The sequence below is a fragment of the Salmo trutta genome, chromosome 1 (assembly GCF_901001165.1).
Source record: "Salmo trutta chromosome 1, fSalTru1.1, whole genome shotgun sequence".
Taxonomy (NCBI): Eukaryota; Metazoa; Chordata; class Actinopteri; order Salmoniformes; family Salmonidae; genus Salmo; species Salmo trutta.
The window spans coordinates 30,757,260-30,777,107 of record NC_042957.1 but is presented as its reverse complement, the minus strand read 5'-3'; the positions used below and the strand labels follow the sequence as shown (position 1 = coordinate 30,777,107).

The 19,848-nt window shown below is 43.0% G+C and overlaps 1 protein-coding gene across 12 annotated transcripts in view; it reads right to left on the bottom strand.

Moving 5' to 3' along the window:
* Positions 1-19,848, bottom strand: part of ptprk (protein tyrosine phosphatase receptor type K) — a 148,697-nt gene that overhangs the window by 7,477 nt on the left and 121,372 nt on the right. For 2 of the 12 annotated variants that reach the window (XM_029752948.1, XM_029752966.1), the window contains exons 13-22: positions 19,685-19,721; positions 12,849-12,984; positions 11,662-11,697; positions 7,221-7,250; positions 4,917-5,077; positions 4,488-4,523; positions 3,038-3,049; positions 1,820-2,010; positions 475-562; positions 175-251 (exon numbers count right to left, since the gene is read on the bottom strand). In XM_029752948.1, coding sequence (XP_029608808.1) covers positions 175-251; positions 475-562; positions 1,820-2,010; positions 3,038-3,049; positions 4,488-4,523; positions 4,917-5,077; positions 7,221-7,250; positions 11,662-11,697; positions 12,849-12,984; positions 19,685-19,721 — 804 coding nt within the window. Of the gene's footprint in view, positions 1-117; positions 252-474; positions 563-1,819; positions 2,011-3,037; positions 3,050-4,487; positions 4,524-4,916; positions 5,078-7,220; positions 7,251-11,661; positions 11,698-12,848; positions 12,985-19,684; positions 19,722-19,848 lie in introns of all 12 variants that reach the window. The other 10 variants (XM_029753001.1, XM_029753011.1, XM_029752914.1 and 7 more) reach the window with 9 other exon arrangements.

The window sequence follows — 19,848 nt, the reverse complement described above, 5'->3', positions numbered from 1 at the left end:
GGCAAGAGTGAAAGAAAGCACAACAATGTCAGTGAGTACAAGCACTTTGACTGAAGGAGGGAAATAAAAGCTGTATTCATATTGTTGACAAAGACATGCATAGAAGGCCTCACATACGAGAGAAGGACGGTTGTGTCGCACACGTTCGCCAATGGAGGAGGCTGCGCCACTTACGTCAATGTAGTTGGCGTTGATGTAGTCAGAGGAAGGATCGTCTTCCATTGGTTGCAGGATCACTCTAGAATGATCGTCTGCCATACAACATGGGTTAGTAGGCTGACTAGTTGCATTTCATTAACAGGAAGTCAAATCAAAAGGATTCTTCTATATTTCTTGGGATTAAAAGACAGCTAGGCACATGATAACCGATGTTGCGGTTGGCCATATTTGAATGAGCTCATTCCTAAAAACACGCAAGGCAAAAGGAGGCATCAACATCTAGCAACTTTATTAGAAGTTAAATACAAGACTTACATGCAATGATGTTTCCATAGCGGTTCTTGGTTCTGTTAGTGTCTTTCTTTGCCACGTCCCAGGAAGCGGACTGGCCTTCAAAGAAACTCTGCATACGAAACAGAATGAAACCGAGTGAGTGAGGCTGATAAGAAAACACATTTCGCAAGAGTGTACAACACTACTGTCTAGACTAGACTGTGGTTAAGGCACCGCAATATAATCAAAGGGCAGTTTTCTATGGACTTTCGATTGTACTGTATGTCAAGGACCATCACTTCAAAGCTTCAATGTCTGGCCTGGTGCATCTCAGAGAACAATAGAGATACAAGGTAACCACATTTCCTGATGTGGCCAATTTAAAAAATGAAATTACTTCAACTGTCCATTGAAGAGGCATTGCAGCATGTGGTTTGATGCTTAAAACCTAAAAGTTTGGTCTTCACCACAGAGATCATTATTACAATATTACAACAGGAACTGGGCATCACATTTAAACTTCCTAGAGTTGCATATACATAAATTCAGTAGAATGAACAACAGCATAATTGTGAAATAATCTATGGGGAGATGACTATCGGAACTGAGCCATACTCACACAAGACAACTTTACTTTGCCTCTAAACCCCTGCAGCAGTGCAAACCTCTCCCTGACTGGCAAACTCCTCGCTGACAGGAAACTCTTTCTCTGCAGGGCTGTGGTTGCCCATCAAGTCAACACAGTGAGCAACACAGAACCTCAACAGGATGTGACATTTAGTGGGTATTTTGCTTGTTCTGCCCTGTTGGGATATTTTCTCTTTGAAGAACCTCCCAAAAATGGAGTTAAATGCTTGATTTGAAGCAGATTGTATTTGAATGAACTTGAAGGTGGGTTGACTGTTTGAATAGTGAGACTATCAGTAAGACGGTCTAGAGGGCTGACGACCTCATACACTTAGCTAATACGCGTGTGAGCTGTCGCTTCATTTTAAAAGCTACTTGCCCCTTTAGGGCCATCGTAAATATGCTATGTTAAACATATAGACCAGAGTCTTAGGCCTGTGTTATCTGAGTTATGCCACCATGGCCTATTTATTGCCTTACCTCCCTTATCTTACCTCATTTGCACACACTGTATATAGACTTTTTCTACTGTATTATTGACTGTATGTTTGTTTATTCCATGTGTAACTCTGTGTTGTTGTATGTGTCGAACTGCTTTGCTTTATCTTGGCCAGGTCGCAATTGTAAATGAGTACTTGTTCTCAACTAGCCTACCTGGTTTAAATAAAGCTTTTTTTTTATTGTTATGAGTGTACTGTTGATTAGAGTCTGTGGGCCTGTGTTACGGATGTACTGTAGACCAGAGTCTTTGGGGTCTGACCTCATATTCCTCCTTGAAGCCGTAGCTGTCGGAGGTCTTCATCAGGTTGATGTGTTGGAGCAGGTCAGCCACCCTGATGGCTGGGTGCAGCTGACCGGTCTGGTAGGGCGACTCTGTCCCCTCACAGTGGTACCGAGGCACGTCCAGCAGCCGACTGGACTCTGCAGCAGCAGCCGCAGTGTGGTTCTCATCTGTCCAAGGAAATCACATGCCGGTGAGGATTACACAGGCTTGTGAAGGATCATCATCACCATCACTCACAAGTTCAACTAAACTCCACAGTGCTCTTCACATCAATCGCACATTGTCTCATGTAATTGCGTGCTATTTTTGGGGCGCTGAAATCCGTCGTTAAAAAAATGATTAAAAAAATACCCTATTATAACCAGACTGGGTGTTCTTCTCTCGCAGAATTACGTTTACAAAACTACGTTTTTCTTGCAAAAAAAAAGAACATGGCTCCTGCCTTCACAAAGCAGCTAAGCTCTGAGGAGGAGCAAGTCACAAGGCACCTGGCAGTAACTGACATGTTGCGTCAGCTTGGTGAGTGGGCAAGACAGGCCTTGATAAAGCTGAGGAGTGGTGCCTGTCTTTCCCAGCAGACAGACAGGTAAACGCAGGGGGCTCTCAGTTACGACAGTGTGAGGGCAGGAGCCTCTCAGGGGAGAGACACTGGGCTCACAGGACTGACAGGAACCATATGCACCCTTTAATGTCTTATCTGAGCCATGTCAACCACTGAGAAACATAGCCATTTCGCCTATGGAGATATGTGTGTGTCGGCGTGTGTGAGTGTGGTTGTGTGTATGTTTTAAGAACCCTGAGTGGGGGGGGGGGGGGGGGGGGGGGCTGGCTGTTGAGTCCTAGGTTATCTGTAGCCAGGATTTTCACCCCTCTAAAGCCCAGACTGACCTGCTGGCAATCACATTACCTACTGAGCCGTGAGCTCTATATCTTTTCTGCTTGGCTAGCCCCTGAGCTACTGCCAGCCTCTATATCAGGTTAAGGGGAATGCTAAGTTACAGTTTTAAGAACCCCGCACAATTTACTGTCAGTGGAGGGGAAGTCGGCTACTGTTACTGACACCCACACTCTGCGCACACATTTAATGGCTCAATCAACTACACAACAGCACTGAGATCCAATATTTGCGATCTGGTAATCAATTTCTTTTCATGAACCACTTTGGGACACTTTAGAATTTCCACACACACTTACCGGTAATTGGCACTTTACAATTAGGGCAGCAAGAAAAGAAAACAACATGAGCTTTTAGCTAGATCAACAGTAAGCACACAGGGGTTGTAGTACATACATAATACATATATATGATGAAGTGACATGACTTCAAGCACAATACTGGAAGATGAGGGTGATGGAGGTGATCACCTAACAATGACGAGGGATTCACAGTTGACTGACAAATGACCCAAGGACCTATTTTACCACACGTACAGAACACTGACTTTCTTACACATCTGCACATAGCTTTCTAGAAAGCTATGGGGAGACTGACAGACACACTAATGCAGTGGGCGGGATCTAAGAGAAGTGACACTAAGCTGGCGAGAGAACTGCTGCACTCTAGTGTAGAGACTATCTAAGCTGACATTTCTACTCATTTGCAAATTTGTACTACTTAATTTGGCCGTAACATACTAGACTGAGTCATGGATTGAACTGCACCCTTCACTTCCTATTACCAAGCCCAGCGAGAACACAGAGCTAAAATAACACATTTTCACAGCAAATACTGTGGCCTGAGGGGGCATTTTAATTCCCCATCAAACTTAGGTTTTCAGTGAGCCGTAAAGACCCTCCTCGGTGGCTTGCTTGTTCTGTCAGTGTGGACTACACTGCTCGTGTCGAGTGTCTAACACTCTCCATCCTGATGTCACGAGTGAACGCTGAACTCCATTACATAGAAACAGTCAGATGTGTTTTTTTTTTACTCTGCACAGACAGAGACAAGTCCCAGAGGGGCTGAGGGTGATTTAAAATGGCACCCGCTCACAAAGCCTGGACGACTTACACGCAGTGACAGGATGACTGGTTTCATTCTATAAAAGTGTCATGTCATGCAGGACGTTGATTTTCGGGTAAGGACTCAGGTGAATGTAGCCACCGTGTATCTTCACTTGGGTTTGAATCGGTTTTCCCTCCTCATCTCCAAACCAACACCCTGAGCAGGATTTGGAGCTTGCAGACAGTTGTAATGCATACGGGAGTGAGTGTGAGTCTCTGAATGTGGTTTGGACCTTTAGCTCCACTCTAACGGCTCATAGGTGGGTCCTAAACGCTGAAGGATTGTTCATCGGTTCACTGGAAGACTGCCATGTCTCCACTCTACCATGGCTGAAGGCCAAGTCTGTTTTACACTGGCAGCCAGGGGAAATCCAAAATCTGGAAACAATTCCTATTTTATTCCCCTTACTGGATAAGTGAATGTGGAGGCTAGTCATTCTGACTGTGGTACTGTATATTGTCAGGGCTAGAGTGAGTTGTACGTGACTAACCAGACTCAACACAGAGACAATCAATGGACGGCTACAGGTTTACAATGGACGGCTACAGGTTTACAATGGACGGCTACAGGACTGTGACAACGACATGCATGAGGAACACAACAAGCCATGGCAAGGCAGATGATATAGCACCAGGGCCTCACCTAACACTGCCGTTGGCACAAGTGGATCATTAGGCACTGTAGGGAAAAAAGTGTATGAAATACATTCCGGAAGGCTTGAATAAGCTGCATCACACAACTGAATTATACAATTCCAGGGGCAAGATGAACAGAGCATAAGATTAGAAGACATTCTACCAAAATATCCTGTGCCAACAGTTCAAATCATTAAAGGCATTCATTCATATCTTGGGATTTTCCTATTATGTATTTTAAAGTAAAAATATGTAAGGTTAAAGGGCAACTTAACACCTCTCTTCAGAGCCCGTCTCATGGACCCTTCTTGGTGTTAGGGTCTTTCCCATTGTAAGGCATTAGATTATCTAACTGTCAGGAGCCTTTCTCACATGTATCATGTTTCTGTGGAGGGTGGTGTTCCCCAGGGAACTGTCTTAGGACCATTATGCTTACATCTGTTGCTGAAGTTGTGGGAGTCCATAAAGGTGACGGCCATGGGATCCTCAGCGTGGAGCGTGCTCTGATCAGCATAACTGCGGTCCATGGCGTTCACCATATGGGTCATCTCCTGCCGAGTGTTCCCGATGGCGTCTTTGCGCTTCTTGGCCAGTTTCCTGAAGGATCGGACGAGCAGGTTAAAATACCACAAAAACACATTGCCATCGATTATTCATACACAACAGGAAAGACTAAAGGGAAAGAGATGAAAGAGAAAAGCTCATCTCCATGACAACAGACCATTGGTTTGGCTTTCACATACGGCCTTAAAAAAAGTATTTTTCATCCAATAATAGGTGCAAACCTCACAAATACTCTATTATTAGGGTCAAGTATCATTCAGTACACTGTAGGAAACATATAGGGGGAAATCCAAAAGGAATCAAAATCATGCAGGAGTAACTTCTGCTTCGAGGGGGACAGGTAGATGCTTCATGCTAAGGTGAGAGGTTGCTGCATGTCATCCCCAGTCTGGGCTCTGACATACACATTCTGAGAAATGGGGACTCCCTGATTGGTTGATGATCTATTGATCATTTCACCTGGACAGGAGTTGATTGGGTTAATACAGTATATTAGCAAGATTAATATGCCAAATCGGTTGATATGCCAAATCGATTGTGTACGGACTTACTCATTGGCCCCTGACTGAGAAAAGCCGATTGAACGCCTACAAGACTGGGAGGTTTCCATTTCAAGGGCAATTACGAGTTTCACTACATTTGAATTGTAAAAAGGAGCACTGTGATGAAAACACAGACCCACTCTGTTCTATTCCTAGTTCCTTATTCCACTTTGCAAGCACCCTGAAGAAAGGTGTTGCAGTATAAATTGTCCGCTGATTGGAGTTTTCAGATTGCAGTTAGATGAAAGCACTGAGATGGGGTTTTAAGGAGCCACTCTAGTGAAATTGAAGGGAGGACTCTCTGTGCTAGAGAAGAGACAGATGGGACAGCAGGAGAAAGAGACCAAATACTATAATTTCATACTGTTCTAGTAAAATGACAATTACAGACAGAATATACTAATTTCTGCCCATCATAAATTGGAAGTGGATCGAAAATAGGCAAGCACAGCATGGGGTCAATTATATCAAGAGTCATGAGAAGATTATCCAGCTTCCATTTTGAGCCTTTTAATTACCTTTGATAGAGGCAAACTGTAGGATACCTCACTTTCCCGTCGGGAAAAACTGATTTAACATTTGAGGTAATTATTGGTAACTTTCTGTTTTTCAATTATTCCAAACTTAACAGGATATAATTGTCAAAATGTCCCCCAGCGCTAACAAATTTGGTGTCCTAAAATCGCTTGAAGGAACTATCCGAAGCCAGCATAAGATGTTCACTGCGAAACTGATACAGTATCTTTCATTTTCATGGCAAGAAAAAAAATCATTAATAAAAACTGAAACAAATGTATCCTGTGTCGGGGGGAATCATCTCTGAAATGCTGAAAAGGCTCATTCACCTGAATTCACTTGAGGTTGGGTGTCACTTCTTGGCGTGAAATGAAAAATGATTGTGAAAAATACAAAAATGAGAGGAGTTGGAAGGTAAATGCAAGGCCCGTGTAGCTTAAACACACTCTCACAGAGGTGAGGGTAATATGGCAAGCATGTCGAATGGTAGATCATGTGAGCGCATCGGCAGACTGATGCCGTCTTGTCAGGACAACAGATCGGGGAGTTTTTCTCTCTCTCGTTGCAGCCCTTGTGGAAAGCACCGCAGTGTGGAGATGGCTGTCTACTGTCTACTGTACAGCAGGAGAAGAACCAACACCAACCCAAAGAGGAAACCCTCTGCCACCAACAATCAAATCAACCAATTAGAAAGTGCTTATGAGATATAGAAGACATACAACACAAGCAGTGTGCACATGTAGAGGCACACAGATTACCCCATATATCCTTTCAATGGACAAAGGAGGTCCAGGAGATGAAGAAGATGAATGAAATACATGAGTTATTGACATACAACCACATGCACTCAGATTGAACACAGGACACAAAGTGCAGCATTCTTTTTTCAAATAACACCGCTTTTGGGTCATGACGACTTTGGTTTGGAGAGCGTTTCGAAAGCATGTTCGAGCTGGTCAATGGCAATGGGAATTGGATCTGAGCGATATGCGTTTTCACTTGAAAAAAGGATACTGCATCTTTAAAACACTACATAACTAACCAAGGACAAGTGCACTCATTGTATTTTTGGGTTTGTTTGTTTCTGTTTTGTTGTTGTTGTTTGTCTGTTTACTTACAGGTAATATGAGTAAGAATAGTAGCTCCTCCTGGTATGCAAATCAGAGACAGCAGGATAAAGAAATATTGGTGAATGCAAAGTGGGAATCAGTCGGATCAACAAAAGCAGAAAAAAAGTACAAAACATCAACATTTTATCTCTATGAATTAACTTCCTTAATGTTGAATTTCATTTTTTTTTTTACATGCATTCCTTCAAATTGAGCTTCATGCAGTTTTATGTTCCAGTGTAATTGAAGATAGTGTGCAAGAAAATGATTTTCATTACAAACATGTTAATAGTTAATATTTTTGTTCTGGTTGAATTTTGGAATTTCGGGTGTAATCATTAATGTCATGCATTAAATACTGTCTCATTCACTTGGACAGTCAGACCATCTTAAGACTGACTGTTGGTGTTATGGACTCATCATTAGATTTAGGCTACAGTGTTTACATATGAAAAGTAATGTCTTGATCAGCATAATGGATATACAGAGCTGCAAAACAAATTGCAGGAAACTAAAGAACAAGCTGCTTGCTACCTGGAAAACAAGCAATGTCACGGACCACCATTTTAAAGATGCAGTATCTTCTTTAAGTTTATTTCAATAAGGGAACCACATATTCATTATTTGTATTAGATCAATGAATTGTGTCTTGCCCGTAAGTGTCGATCTTCCCAGCAACTAGTGTTTGTAATGTAATCATCAAATATCAATTCACAACTTCCCTTCACAACATGGCATGACCATTCAAGAAAAACAACGTGAAAACAAAAGAAGTATACAAATCTTGCCACAGCATTTACGTTTTGGCTTCAACCTTGATTGTTTCTGTGCAAAGCAATTACGAGATTCCAATATCCACTTCGTTAACTTCTATTGCTTTGAGTTCTACTCTACTGGTCACCTGATTTTGGAAGAAAATCAAGTCATTGCAACTAACAAGAGGAAGAGAGATTCAGACATACAGGCTCACTGGGTGTGAGAAAAAGACACCTTTCTTATTATATTTGACGGACTGAGAGGATGTCTAGCTGACAACTAAACCTGGTTGACTATAGCACCAACAGCAACCATCAACTACACTGAACAAAAATATAAACGTATCATGCAACAATTTCAAATATTTGACTGAGTTACAGTTCATGAAAGGAAATCAGCCAATTGATTGAAATGAATTTGGCCCTAATCTATGGATTTGTATCTGTTAGCCACAGATACCTTAATTATATATTTTTTTAAGTAGGGGGGTGGATCAGAAAACCAGTCAGTATCTGGTGACCACCATTTGCCTCATGCAGCGTGACATCTCCTTCGTATAGAGTTGATCATGCTGTTGATTGTGGCCTGTGGAATGTTGCCCCACTCCTCTTCAATCGCTGTTCGAAGTCGCTGGATATTGTCAGGAACTGGGACACGCTGTCGCACACGTCGATTCGGAGCATCCCAAACGTGCTTGATGGGTGACATATCTGGTGAGTATGCAGGCCATGGAAAAACTGGGACATTTTCATCTTCCAGGAATTGTGTACAGATCCTTGCGACATGCTGAAGGCACTATGTTCACAACGTTGACATTAGCAAACGGTTTGCCCACATGACGCCATACACGTGGTCTGCAACTGTGAGGCCGCTTGGGCGTACTGACAAATTCTCTAAAACAATGTTGGAGGCGGCTTCTGGCAACAGCTCTGGTGGACATTCCTGTAGTCAGTATGCCAATTGCACGCTCCCTCAATACTTGAGACATCTGTGGAATTATGTTGTGTGACAAAACTGCACATTTTATTAGTGGCCTTTTATTGTCCCCCAGCACAAGGTGCACCTGTGTAATGATCAGGCTGTTTAATCAGCTTCTTGATATGCCGCACCTGTCAGGTGGATGGATTATCTTGGCAAAGGAGAAAAGCTCACTAACAGGGATGTAAATAAATTTGTGCACAACATTTGAGAGAAATAAGCTTTTTGTGCGTATGAAAACTTTCTGGAATTCATCTCATGAAACGAAGACTTTACATGTTGCATTTTTATTTTTGTTCAGTGTACATTCAAGACATCCACAATAGGTTAAGCTAACTAGTTCCAAAACAAATGCATTTCTCTCTTTATATTGATTTTCACAGGCGTTCTCTTTACTTTGGGGACAAAGGGACATTAGTCATACTTCAGAATTCAATTACCATCAGTACTTTTAATCCATTCCAATGGGATTCGGAGCTTATGGCTCATTAGCACTCAATGTACCCCCATTGCTCTAAACACCAGTCCTTTTTAAGGCTGAAATTACAAACCAGGAAGCCGTCCAAAAACTGAAAAGCAGGCGCTGCAATTAATGCCAATGACTTATATGAAAACTATCCAATGAAATGAACCCCTTCCCATCTCTCTGAAAAAGATTCTAAACCACAGGGAATAGATTAGCTAGATCTATTACAAAACATTGAACTACTATGCAACCACGACAATAGTACACCAACACTAAACCAACACAAACCAATTGTTTGTAATACTGAACAAAGACGTTTGTATATGCCAGACTTACTGTAGCATAATACAAAAGTCACTCTTGACCCAAAGGAGCAATGACGAAGTCCCTTTCTTTTAATATCAGAGAAAAGGAAACGTTGCTATTGTCACTCAACACACGTCTGTCACTCACGACCAGGGAAGAAAAAAAAAGACTCTGGTCGTGACCTTCTCCTCTTATCTCCACGAAGCAAGCCTGGACCGGCCTCACTAAATCTTAAACACCCAGTGAAGAAAACGGAGAAGAAAAAGAGTGAGGAGAGAAGGAAGGGAAAGGGGGAATAAATAAGGAAGCTAAAGGAATGACCTGTGGTGCAGGAGGGTGTGGCAGAATGAGATTTCTCTGAAGTTGAAAGGTTATAGAGGGGGGTGGCAGGGGGATGGCAGGGGAAATTAGGAGGGAGACAGCTGAAAATGAGCATAGGTCGTTAGGAACGAGGCCCTAATTGGCAGAACATCTAGAGAGACGCAGAGGCTGCTCTGCCAATTACGATTCATTTGGAAGGCTCACTCATCAGTAGTCACAGGCACTGCTTGACTGTCCAACACTTTAAACAAAGATACACTGTACACTCAGTGTACAAAACATTATGAACACCTGCTTGTTCCATGACAGACTGAACAGGTGATTCCAGTTGAAAGCTATGATCCCTTATTGATGTCACCTGTTAAATCCACTTCAAATCAGTGTAGATGAAGGGGAGGAGACAGGTTAAATAAGGATTTTTAAGCCTTGAGACAATTAAGACATGGATTGTGTATGAGTGCCATTCATAGGGTGAATGGGCGAGACATAAGATTTAAGTGCCTTTGAACGGGGTATGGTAGTAGGTGCCAGGTGCAACGGTTTGTGTCCAGAACTGCAAAGCTGCTGGGTTTTTCACGCTCAACAGTTTCTGTGTATATCAGGAATGGTCCACCACTCAAAGAACATCCAGTCAACTTGACACAACTGTGGGAAGCATTGGAGTCAACATGGACCAGCATCCCTGTGGAACGCTTTCGACACTTTGTAGAGTCCATGCCCCAAAGAATTGAGGCTGTTCTGAGGGCAAATCGGGGGGGGGGGGGAACATGTTCTTAATGTTTTGTACACTCAGTGTATGAATGAGAGGAACACCTCTCATTCATCAACCTCATTTGCTTCTCCAGTACCCTCCGGATTATCGGCACTAATGTCAGTCCAGTTCATTGTGATGTTCATGTGTTTGTTTAAGCTGGATGATTAGATACTGTGTAGGTCAACCTGAAGAAAAAAAAACATGAATTGAAAAATCCTTCATCAACGACCCATGAACTATATGGGTGTTATCATCTGTGTTAATTATGTGAGATATCAATATGTATATTCTTACATGGTAATTGACTTAAGAGGAGAGTGAAAAACAGTCATTCTGTTAAATGTCCACACGATGGTGCCATATGTCATGGAAAGAGAGAGAGAGGGAGAGAGAGAGAGAGAGAGAGGGAGAGAGAGAGAGAGAGAGAGAGAGAGAGAGAGACAGTGTGCAGGGTAATGGCTCCTCTACGCATATCGTTCCTGCTAAACCTGTTCAGCATGTAGAGATGTGCTCCGACTGGGGATAGGCGCGTGTAATCGATATTTTCCCTTTAAAACAATCTCAATTTCTTTGGAGAACAATAGAACACGTGGGCTTTCCAAAGCATTCATCACAGGTGCTGGGGACAGTTCAGTTTGCCAGTGTTCATTACAAAACCTTTTCTGAAAAACTGAACGAAATCAATAGGAGGTTCACAAAGTAATTACAGCACGACATAATTTACTCTCTCAAGGCCCCAGATCCTTCCTGATCTCTGCACCCTGCCTCCTCCAACGTGACCCCAACTGTGTGTGTGTGTGTGTGTGTGTGTGTGTGTGTGTGTGTGTGTGTGTGTGTACATATTTGTATCAACAAATAAAAACACACACCTGACTGACCAATTCTTCGTAGTAAAGCCTCCATGACTAAAAAGAGAAGTAGCATTTAGACAACAACAGAAGTTTGGGATTGTATATCAGCCCATAACCTTTCAAAATACGGTCTATTCCTCCATAACTTGTCTAAGTAGGAAAATACTAACACAAAAGTATAGTAAAAGCATGTTGAGTTTGGACTTAAATCAATTCCACTAACAGTCAATGCTAGATAGCACAGGAGTTCATATAGGCTCAACCCACTCTCTGCATCAGTGGCTGTCTATTGGTGATGACTGGGGGCTGTTTGCCAATTAATGACTTTAACACAGTTAGATGGTCAACACAGTCAAACACCACAGAATAAAGGCTGGGAAATGTAAAGAAATCTAGTGGAATAACCATGCAATAAACAGTGTTCTGAATTAGTTGAATGAAGCAGCGCCAGAATTACTGAGTGGGATGCGGAGGTAAAGCAGGTGACAAAATGATTGACCTTGAAGCTAGTAGAAACTGCGCACAGCTCAATATCGCTGTTACAGTAGGTATCCTGAATGCAACGCTCAACAAAAAGCTGGCCACCTTCTTGTAAATGACAGCATAAAAGCAGAAACCCTTGAACAAGTGCTAACGACCCACAGTAAATCACATCTGAATACTACCTATTCATTAGAAGACAGGCCTCAAATAAATATTCCACTTTGCAGCAAAGCTTGGGGGTGTTGTCTGTTCGCATTGTACTCCACTGGTATGCACTTGTGTGAGTACACACCCACTTCAAAACTCGTGGCTTTTCAGACCAGCCACTTCAGATATAAAATCTCAGAAGATGTTAAGAGAACCTGGGGAAATCTATATGCTCATAAATTCACTGTGCTGCTCTGAGAGACGGGCCTTATGGGTCCTCGTCTAAATCAGCTGCACGTACAGTACTCTGCATGCTTCCCCTTGAAACTCAATCCAACTCCCTACCAAACCCTGGTAAAACAGTATTAGACACACAGTACTGTAAGTGTCTCCCCTCCTCTCATCCCTCCTTCCTCCTCCTCCTAGTGTACTGTAGGCTGACTGATAGTCATGACCCAGCCTTCACAGAAGTCATGGTTATGCTGATGGCATGGGATGGGGTAGAGGATGCGCTCATGGTGTCGCATAGAGCCAGTAACCCAGCGTTTCCTGTTTGACGACGGTGCTCCACTCACCTCTTCTTGACCAGGAGAATGGCTACCAGCACCAGCAGGATGAACACCAGCACCCCAGCACTGATGCCAGCGATCTTCACCACCCTGTCTGTCTGCTTAGCCGGGTCCGGGATCACCTCTGGTTCCTCTGTAGCTCCTAGGTAACAGATTAGAAACAAAGAGAAATGAACCAAAAAAAAGGGAGATTGTTGTTGTTTTGATCAGGAAACACATGACTTGAAAGGGCATGGTGCAAAAGTGAGTCTCTCCCAGCGGAACCATGCTTTCTTCGACCATAATGATCACTTTAGTTGACCAGGTGGTGGTCCACTCCAACGCCACATGCATTCTGTTCCATCACACATGAAAACACACACTCCTAGATTTACTGCGGACGTCTTCCAGATTGAGCCATGTCACAGCAATGATTTGAGCACAAACACATTCAGAAAGACATCTAAAGACATAGCTACTCGTATTTCAATACACCGATATTCCCATTACCGTATAATATCTGTGCACTGGTTCTACACACACTAATATCATGATTAGGTTGGGTTTTCTACTAAATGCCTTCAGAATTGAATTTCTAATTATGTTCCATACCCCCCATGGTCCCACGAGATTTTCCACGCATAAATTCATCTGCGGTCTTTCAATATTTTCTAAATGTTCAAAGCCATTAACTTCTGTAAAGCATTGGGTGTGGATCCTCATTATAAAACAAAGAAACAACTATGATATCTTAGTACCCAACGGGTTATTTGCTAAACTAACTACAAATAGGGACATACGCAAATACTGTCGAATGTGAACAGCCAAAAAGAAAAAACGATGTACCAAATAATAAAAGTGAAAACAATCTAAATATCTACACTGATATTGTTCCCTCTTTGATATATTGTAATATTTTGCTATTGATAAATTCAAACGCAATAATCCTCTTTCTAATGCAAAACACACACAAAAAAACTAAGCCTAATACTTCCCTCTACTCTCTGGTCTCCCAGCACTTAGTAAAATGCGTTTCCTACAGTAGTGGTGCACTGTAATACTATTGTACAATTTCAACAACATAATTATTCTCTTGACCCAAGTCCTATATCTCCTATAACCTTCAGGGTGAATATGATGTACAAAGGATATTTATATCCCTATACAACAATGAACCTAATACATTCATTCATACAATAACATAGCCCTTTTATGTCAAACAGCTGAATAATAACCAACCGTTTCCTATCAGCGAAAGGAATGACAACTACGACAACTCCCATCTTACCCATCCTCAGATCAAACGGAAGGTGTTTACGGAGACTGATACAATGGGCTGCCTGGCACAGACTTGAAAACATGGGCAAAGCCCATCTTCAACCAGCACTCAAGCCATTATTCCTCAGGATCAATTCAATGGCCTAGTTCCTACCGTGGGAGAGAAGACCAACAAGCTGGCATCTGTGTCACTAGAGGGGCCACTCTTGTGTATTTCACTAACTCACCACCCTGAGGCAAGAGGACAACTAAAATCTTCCAAAGACAGACTACACCCCCCCCCCCTTTTAAAAAGCTTTCAAGAGCACAGCAGGTTTTAAATAAGTGCTGATTTCTATGACCCTCAAATCCTTTTTTATATCAAGAAAGGGAAAATCAATGGTCAGTGTTTTTCAGAGAGCAGGTTGCCATAATCTTAACAAACAGAACAAACGGACTATTTCAGTTGGAAAGACTGTGGTCTCACAGCTAGATATTTCCACTGAAAATTGTGCGTAGAAGATCATCTGCGATCAGAGAGATCGCTAACAAGTTGTGGATGGATGAAACTACCCTAGAGAACATGTCCAACAGCCACTAAAACACATCTAGGAACCGAAAGCTGGATGTATGTAGCAGGAAGGAAGTGGTCTCTGGGGCTAAAACTAATCTCTGTCAATGTAGGGGGGGGGGGGGGGGGGGGGGGGGGGCTTTAGGGGCATACCCTTTGGGACTGCCTGTTGTACTTGACAGTGAGCCCCCTACCTCACACACCCCTCTCCATGTGCCTCTGCAAATCTCTCCCTCTTGCTATCAGGTTGGAGGGAGACGGAACGTCTACAGAAAGTGTCCCAGAGGAGCAGGACAAACTGTCCTTGTCTCTCACGTTGTCACCCACTGGCCATGCCGCCGGCTTTAACACTTCAACACTCCTACAGCTCCTCTGTCTCTGTTTGACAGCTCTTTCACCCTCACTTTAGCCATGCTATCGTACCCAGGAAAATGACTGTACAGAAACAATTTTCTGGTATTTAAGTCCGGTTCAAACGCATTTAGAAAAAAAAATCTGCTAAATTAACTGAAGCAGAATAGTTTGGATCTGCTGAGAGTATTCCTAAACGTAGCCATACGGTGATAAACAAGGCTGGACATTACTAGGACAGAACAATTAGTTGTTCTGTTAAAGGTTGCTTATCATTCATTGCGGCAAATATTATGGAACAAAGGAATGAAAGAGTCAGTCCCAGAAAAATGTCACCTTTTCCCCAGTTGTTTTCTTCTTCCATATGGTAAAACAGCGGCATTAAATAATCTCATAGGCATACATAACACTAATCCACTCAATGCTTTACATGCAACAACCGGACTATGCCATCAAGAGCACTATAACAATTGTAATATGGAGCACAACAAGAAAACCAATAGATTTAGTAGCAGAGGAGGTTTCACAATAGATGTTGACACCAGTTAAAAAGGTTATTTTATCAGGTCTGAAGCCCGGTATCAAATGTTTTAAGGTATTGCTTGAGACATAATCCCCATCTTGCCTCAAGAATACTTATGTTTCTGTTAGAGCTTATGAGATACATTCATGAAAAAAATACAGGAGGAAATTCAAATGGAATTGGATTACAACTATTTTGTAGATAAAATTCCCGGCTTAAAATGAACATCTATTTTCATTCCTGACGGTGGGCTACACGGCAGAGCCCTTATCAAATTCTGTCTGGATTAGTTTGACAACCTTCAGGCCAATGCGCTTCGGAGACATTTGTACGTGGAAAACAATTAATGACAACAGTTAAAAAAAAAAAAAAAAAGGTAAAAAACAAAGCTTTCATATCCAATTAAGTTAGGGCAATTAAGGTGGTTCTCAATTCAGAGAATGAGAGCACTTCTAGCATTTAATCTATCACAAATGGAAAGCGTGAGTGATTGAGTGTGACAGGCCCAAGTGGCCAAAGCCTACACATACTCCAAGTGGATACTGCATGGACACACACATAGCTACTTGAAATTCTGAGCAGGACACAGTTCTGGGAAATGGACCGTTTATTGTTCAGACTAAACAACATTGTTAAGGGAGGATGTAACACTTACATCTGTTGTGCCTTACTCTCATATAGGCTTATTTCGTTATTATTACCGGATTCATAAATCAACAAGCTACGTTTGGTATTCTCCTTTTCCAGTCATGAAACCACCCCACCCCTAATTGAAGTGACACTGACAACACGGGCACACATAATTGTGACACTAATAAAAATCATCCACAGTTCAGTCACTTCATAAGAGTGTGTTGATGTGGCCAATGGATTCTCTCTACCAAAGCCATGATGAAAGATACTGCACTATTTTCTCCTGTCCGATCTTTGAAATGAACAACAAGTCCAACCCCTGTTGTGTCAATGCATAGACAGCTGTTTACGGATTATAGATACAGCGATTTCCACGTCTGATAATCTAATAGTATTTGTGGGCTGATTTCTAAGCTTGGCCTTATAAATACACAGCACTTACTATATAAATCTACATCTTAACTGATTAGTAAGAACTGTATTACGGGGATACTTGTCCGAATCAATGTGAAAAACACACAAACACATAAATATGAGTCCAATTGATAAGCATAGAGATAAAGCTAAATTAATCTACGTTAATAATACACCATTGTGGGTGACAACACAATCACTGATGATGAGTTTCCACGTTGGAACTTGTCCTATTCTATCAGTGACGTAATGTAAGGCAAGCAAGCGTGTCATTCCTAGCAAGAACAGCGTCAGTGATGTCAACCTTCGCTGAAAGCGGATGCAGCTATACTGATTAGCATTAGCTGCCACCTTAGGCTGATATCCGAGATCAGATGTTTTGATCAGGAGATGTTTTGCCAGTAGCAATATCATCATATAGCTCTCTACTGAAGAACATTAGGGTTTTGCTAGTTTCATACCTCCTAGTTTTCATACCTCCTAGTGGAATTCAAGTTGCTGCTGGGGTACATTCATCTTTTTTACACTTTAGTCATTTAGCAGATGCTCTTATCCAGAGCGACTTACAGTTAGTGCATTCATGTTAAGATAGCTAGGTGCTCCGTATGCAAGTACCATGGTCTTGTAGTGGATGCGAGCTTTGACTGGAAGCCAGTGGAGTGTGCGGAGGAGCGGGATGAAATGAGAGAACTTGGGAAGGTTGAAAACCAGGCGGGCTGCTGGATAAGTTGCAGGGGTTTGATGGCACAAGCGGCGAGCCCAGCCAACAGCGAGTTGCAGTAGTCCAGACGGGAGAGGACAAGTGCCTGATTAGGACCTGCACAGCTTCCTCTGTGAGGTAGTGTCATACTCTACGGATGCTTTGATGTTTGCAGAGAACGACAGGTTGTTGTCCAGGGTCACGCCAAGATTCTTTGCACTCTGGGAGGGCAACACTGTGGAGTTGTCAACCGTGATGGAAAGGTCTTTGAGCGGGCAGAAAGAGCAGTTCCGTCTTGTCGAGGTTGAGCTTGAGGTGGTGGGCCGACATCCAAGTTGAGATATCTGCCAGGCACACAGAGATGCATGTCGCCACCTGGGTGTCAGAAGGGGGGAAGGAGAAAAGTAGTTGAGTGTCATCCGCATAACAATGATAGAAGAGACCACATGAGGATATGGCAGAGCCGAGGGACTTAGTGTATAGAGAGAAGAGCAGAGGGCCTAGAATTGAGCCCTGGGGGACACCAGTAGTGAGAGTATGTGGTGCAGACACAGATCTTCTCCACGTCCCTGGTAGGAGCGGCCTGCCAGGTAGGATGCAATCCAAGAGTGTGAATAGCCTGAAACGCCCAGCCCTGAGAGGGTGGAGAGGAGGATCTGACGGTTCATGGTGTCGAAGGCAGCGGATAGATCTAGGAGGATGAGAACAGAGGAGAGAGAGTCAGCTTTGGCGGTGCGGAGAGCCTCCGTGAAACAGTGAAGAGCAGTCTTGGTTGAGTGACCCGTCTTGATGCCTCACTGGTTAGGGTCAAGAAGATTGTTCTGAGAGATAACGAGAAAGTTGATCAGAGACAGCACGCTCAAGTGGTTTGGAAAGAACAGCAAGAAGGGATACAGGTCTATAGTTTTTGACGTCAGATGAGCCGAGTGCTGGTTTCTTGAGGAGGGGAGCAACTCGGGCCATTTTGAAGTCAGAGCAGACACAGCCAGTGGTCAGGGATGAGTTGATGAGGGAAGTGAGGAATGGGAGAAGGTCTCCAGAGATGGTCTGGAGAAGGTGGGAGGGGATGGGGTTGAGCGGGCAGGTTGTCGTGCGGCCAGACCTCCCTAGTCACAGAATGTCATCTGGAGAGAGAGGGGAAAAAGAGGTCAAGGCGTAGGGTAGTTCTGTGTGATTGAGACCAGTCAATAGGCTGAGTGAATGAGTAGCGGATGTCGTCACCCTTTTTTTCAAAGTGGTTGACAAAGTCGTCAGCAGAGAGGGAGGAGTGAGGGGGGATGGAGGATTATGGAGGCAGGAGACGGTGGAAAATTGTTTCCTAGGGTTAGAGGCAGAAGCTTGAAATTTAGAGTGGTAGAAAGTGGCTTTAGCAGTGGATACAGCGGAAGAGAAGGTAGAGAGGAGGGAAAGGATGATAAGTCCTCCGGAAGTTTCGTTTTCCTCCTTTTTTTTTTGCTCAGCTGCCCGCAGCCCTGTTCTGTAAGCTCGCAATGAGTCACTCCGCCATGGAGCAGGAGGGGAGGGCCAAGCCGGCCGGGAGGAAAGGGGACAGTGCGAGTCATAGGATGCAGAAAGGGAGGAGAGTAGGGTCGAAGAGGCAGAATCAGGAGACAGGAGGGTAACGGATTTAGCAGAAGGGAGAGATGATAGGATAGAAGAGGGGAAAGTAGTGGGAGAGAAAAAGAAGTAGGGTGGAACTCAATTACCTGTCGACTTGATGGGACTATTGCTTCTATGTCGCCTAGCCTAGTGCCTTTTGAATGCGATGCTGAAGCTAAACTGACTGGCCCTTTAATTGTAGTAAGAGACATAGTCATAAGTACTTGAAATACTTGGCCAGTTAATTCCAATGCATATTCAGCATAAATGTTGTCCATAATCTATAATGCAGGTAATTTCAATAGTGCAAAGCCAGAGGACAGAGTCCATAAATCGGCAAACTATTTCCATTCGATTTACATCACGGATGAGCTGGCACTGTATGAATTGTAACAATTTAATGACCCCTCCCTCTTAATCACCAAAAACCAACAGCATGGCTTTATGGTAAAAACCAGTGAGCTTTCTCTCTATCTGTGAAATCCCAAGGGTTGGCACTGCTAGCCCCCTGTTCCCACAGAAACAAGCTGTTCACCAGAGAAGGTGCTTTATAAGCGCGAATGTTACAAATAAATAAGCTTTCCTTAATTCTGCCTCAATCCAGATCCTCGCTGCACGACAATTCTCTTGGAAGAGCGACAGAAAATAAAGTGGCACACGCATTATCACGTAACAGTTCTTTGTCGGAGCACGAGAGAGGGCATTCATTGGCTACTGGGAAAAGTGAAATCCAACTGTACTGTACAGTCAATGCATTAATATTGGGCAAGAAGGACTTTTGTTGTTGTACAAATAAGCAAAAATGTAAGTCTTACCTTTTGTTGCAAGTCTCAGACATTGTGTTTTGGTTTCCTGTGGGAAAAAAAACAAACAAAACAAATAAAATACAATACAACATAAGGATTTTAATTCATTCAAAAGGGTGGGGTGGCAAACAATGCTCCTCGACGTAAAACTCAGTTTTAAGACAAACTTAAAA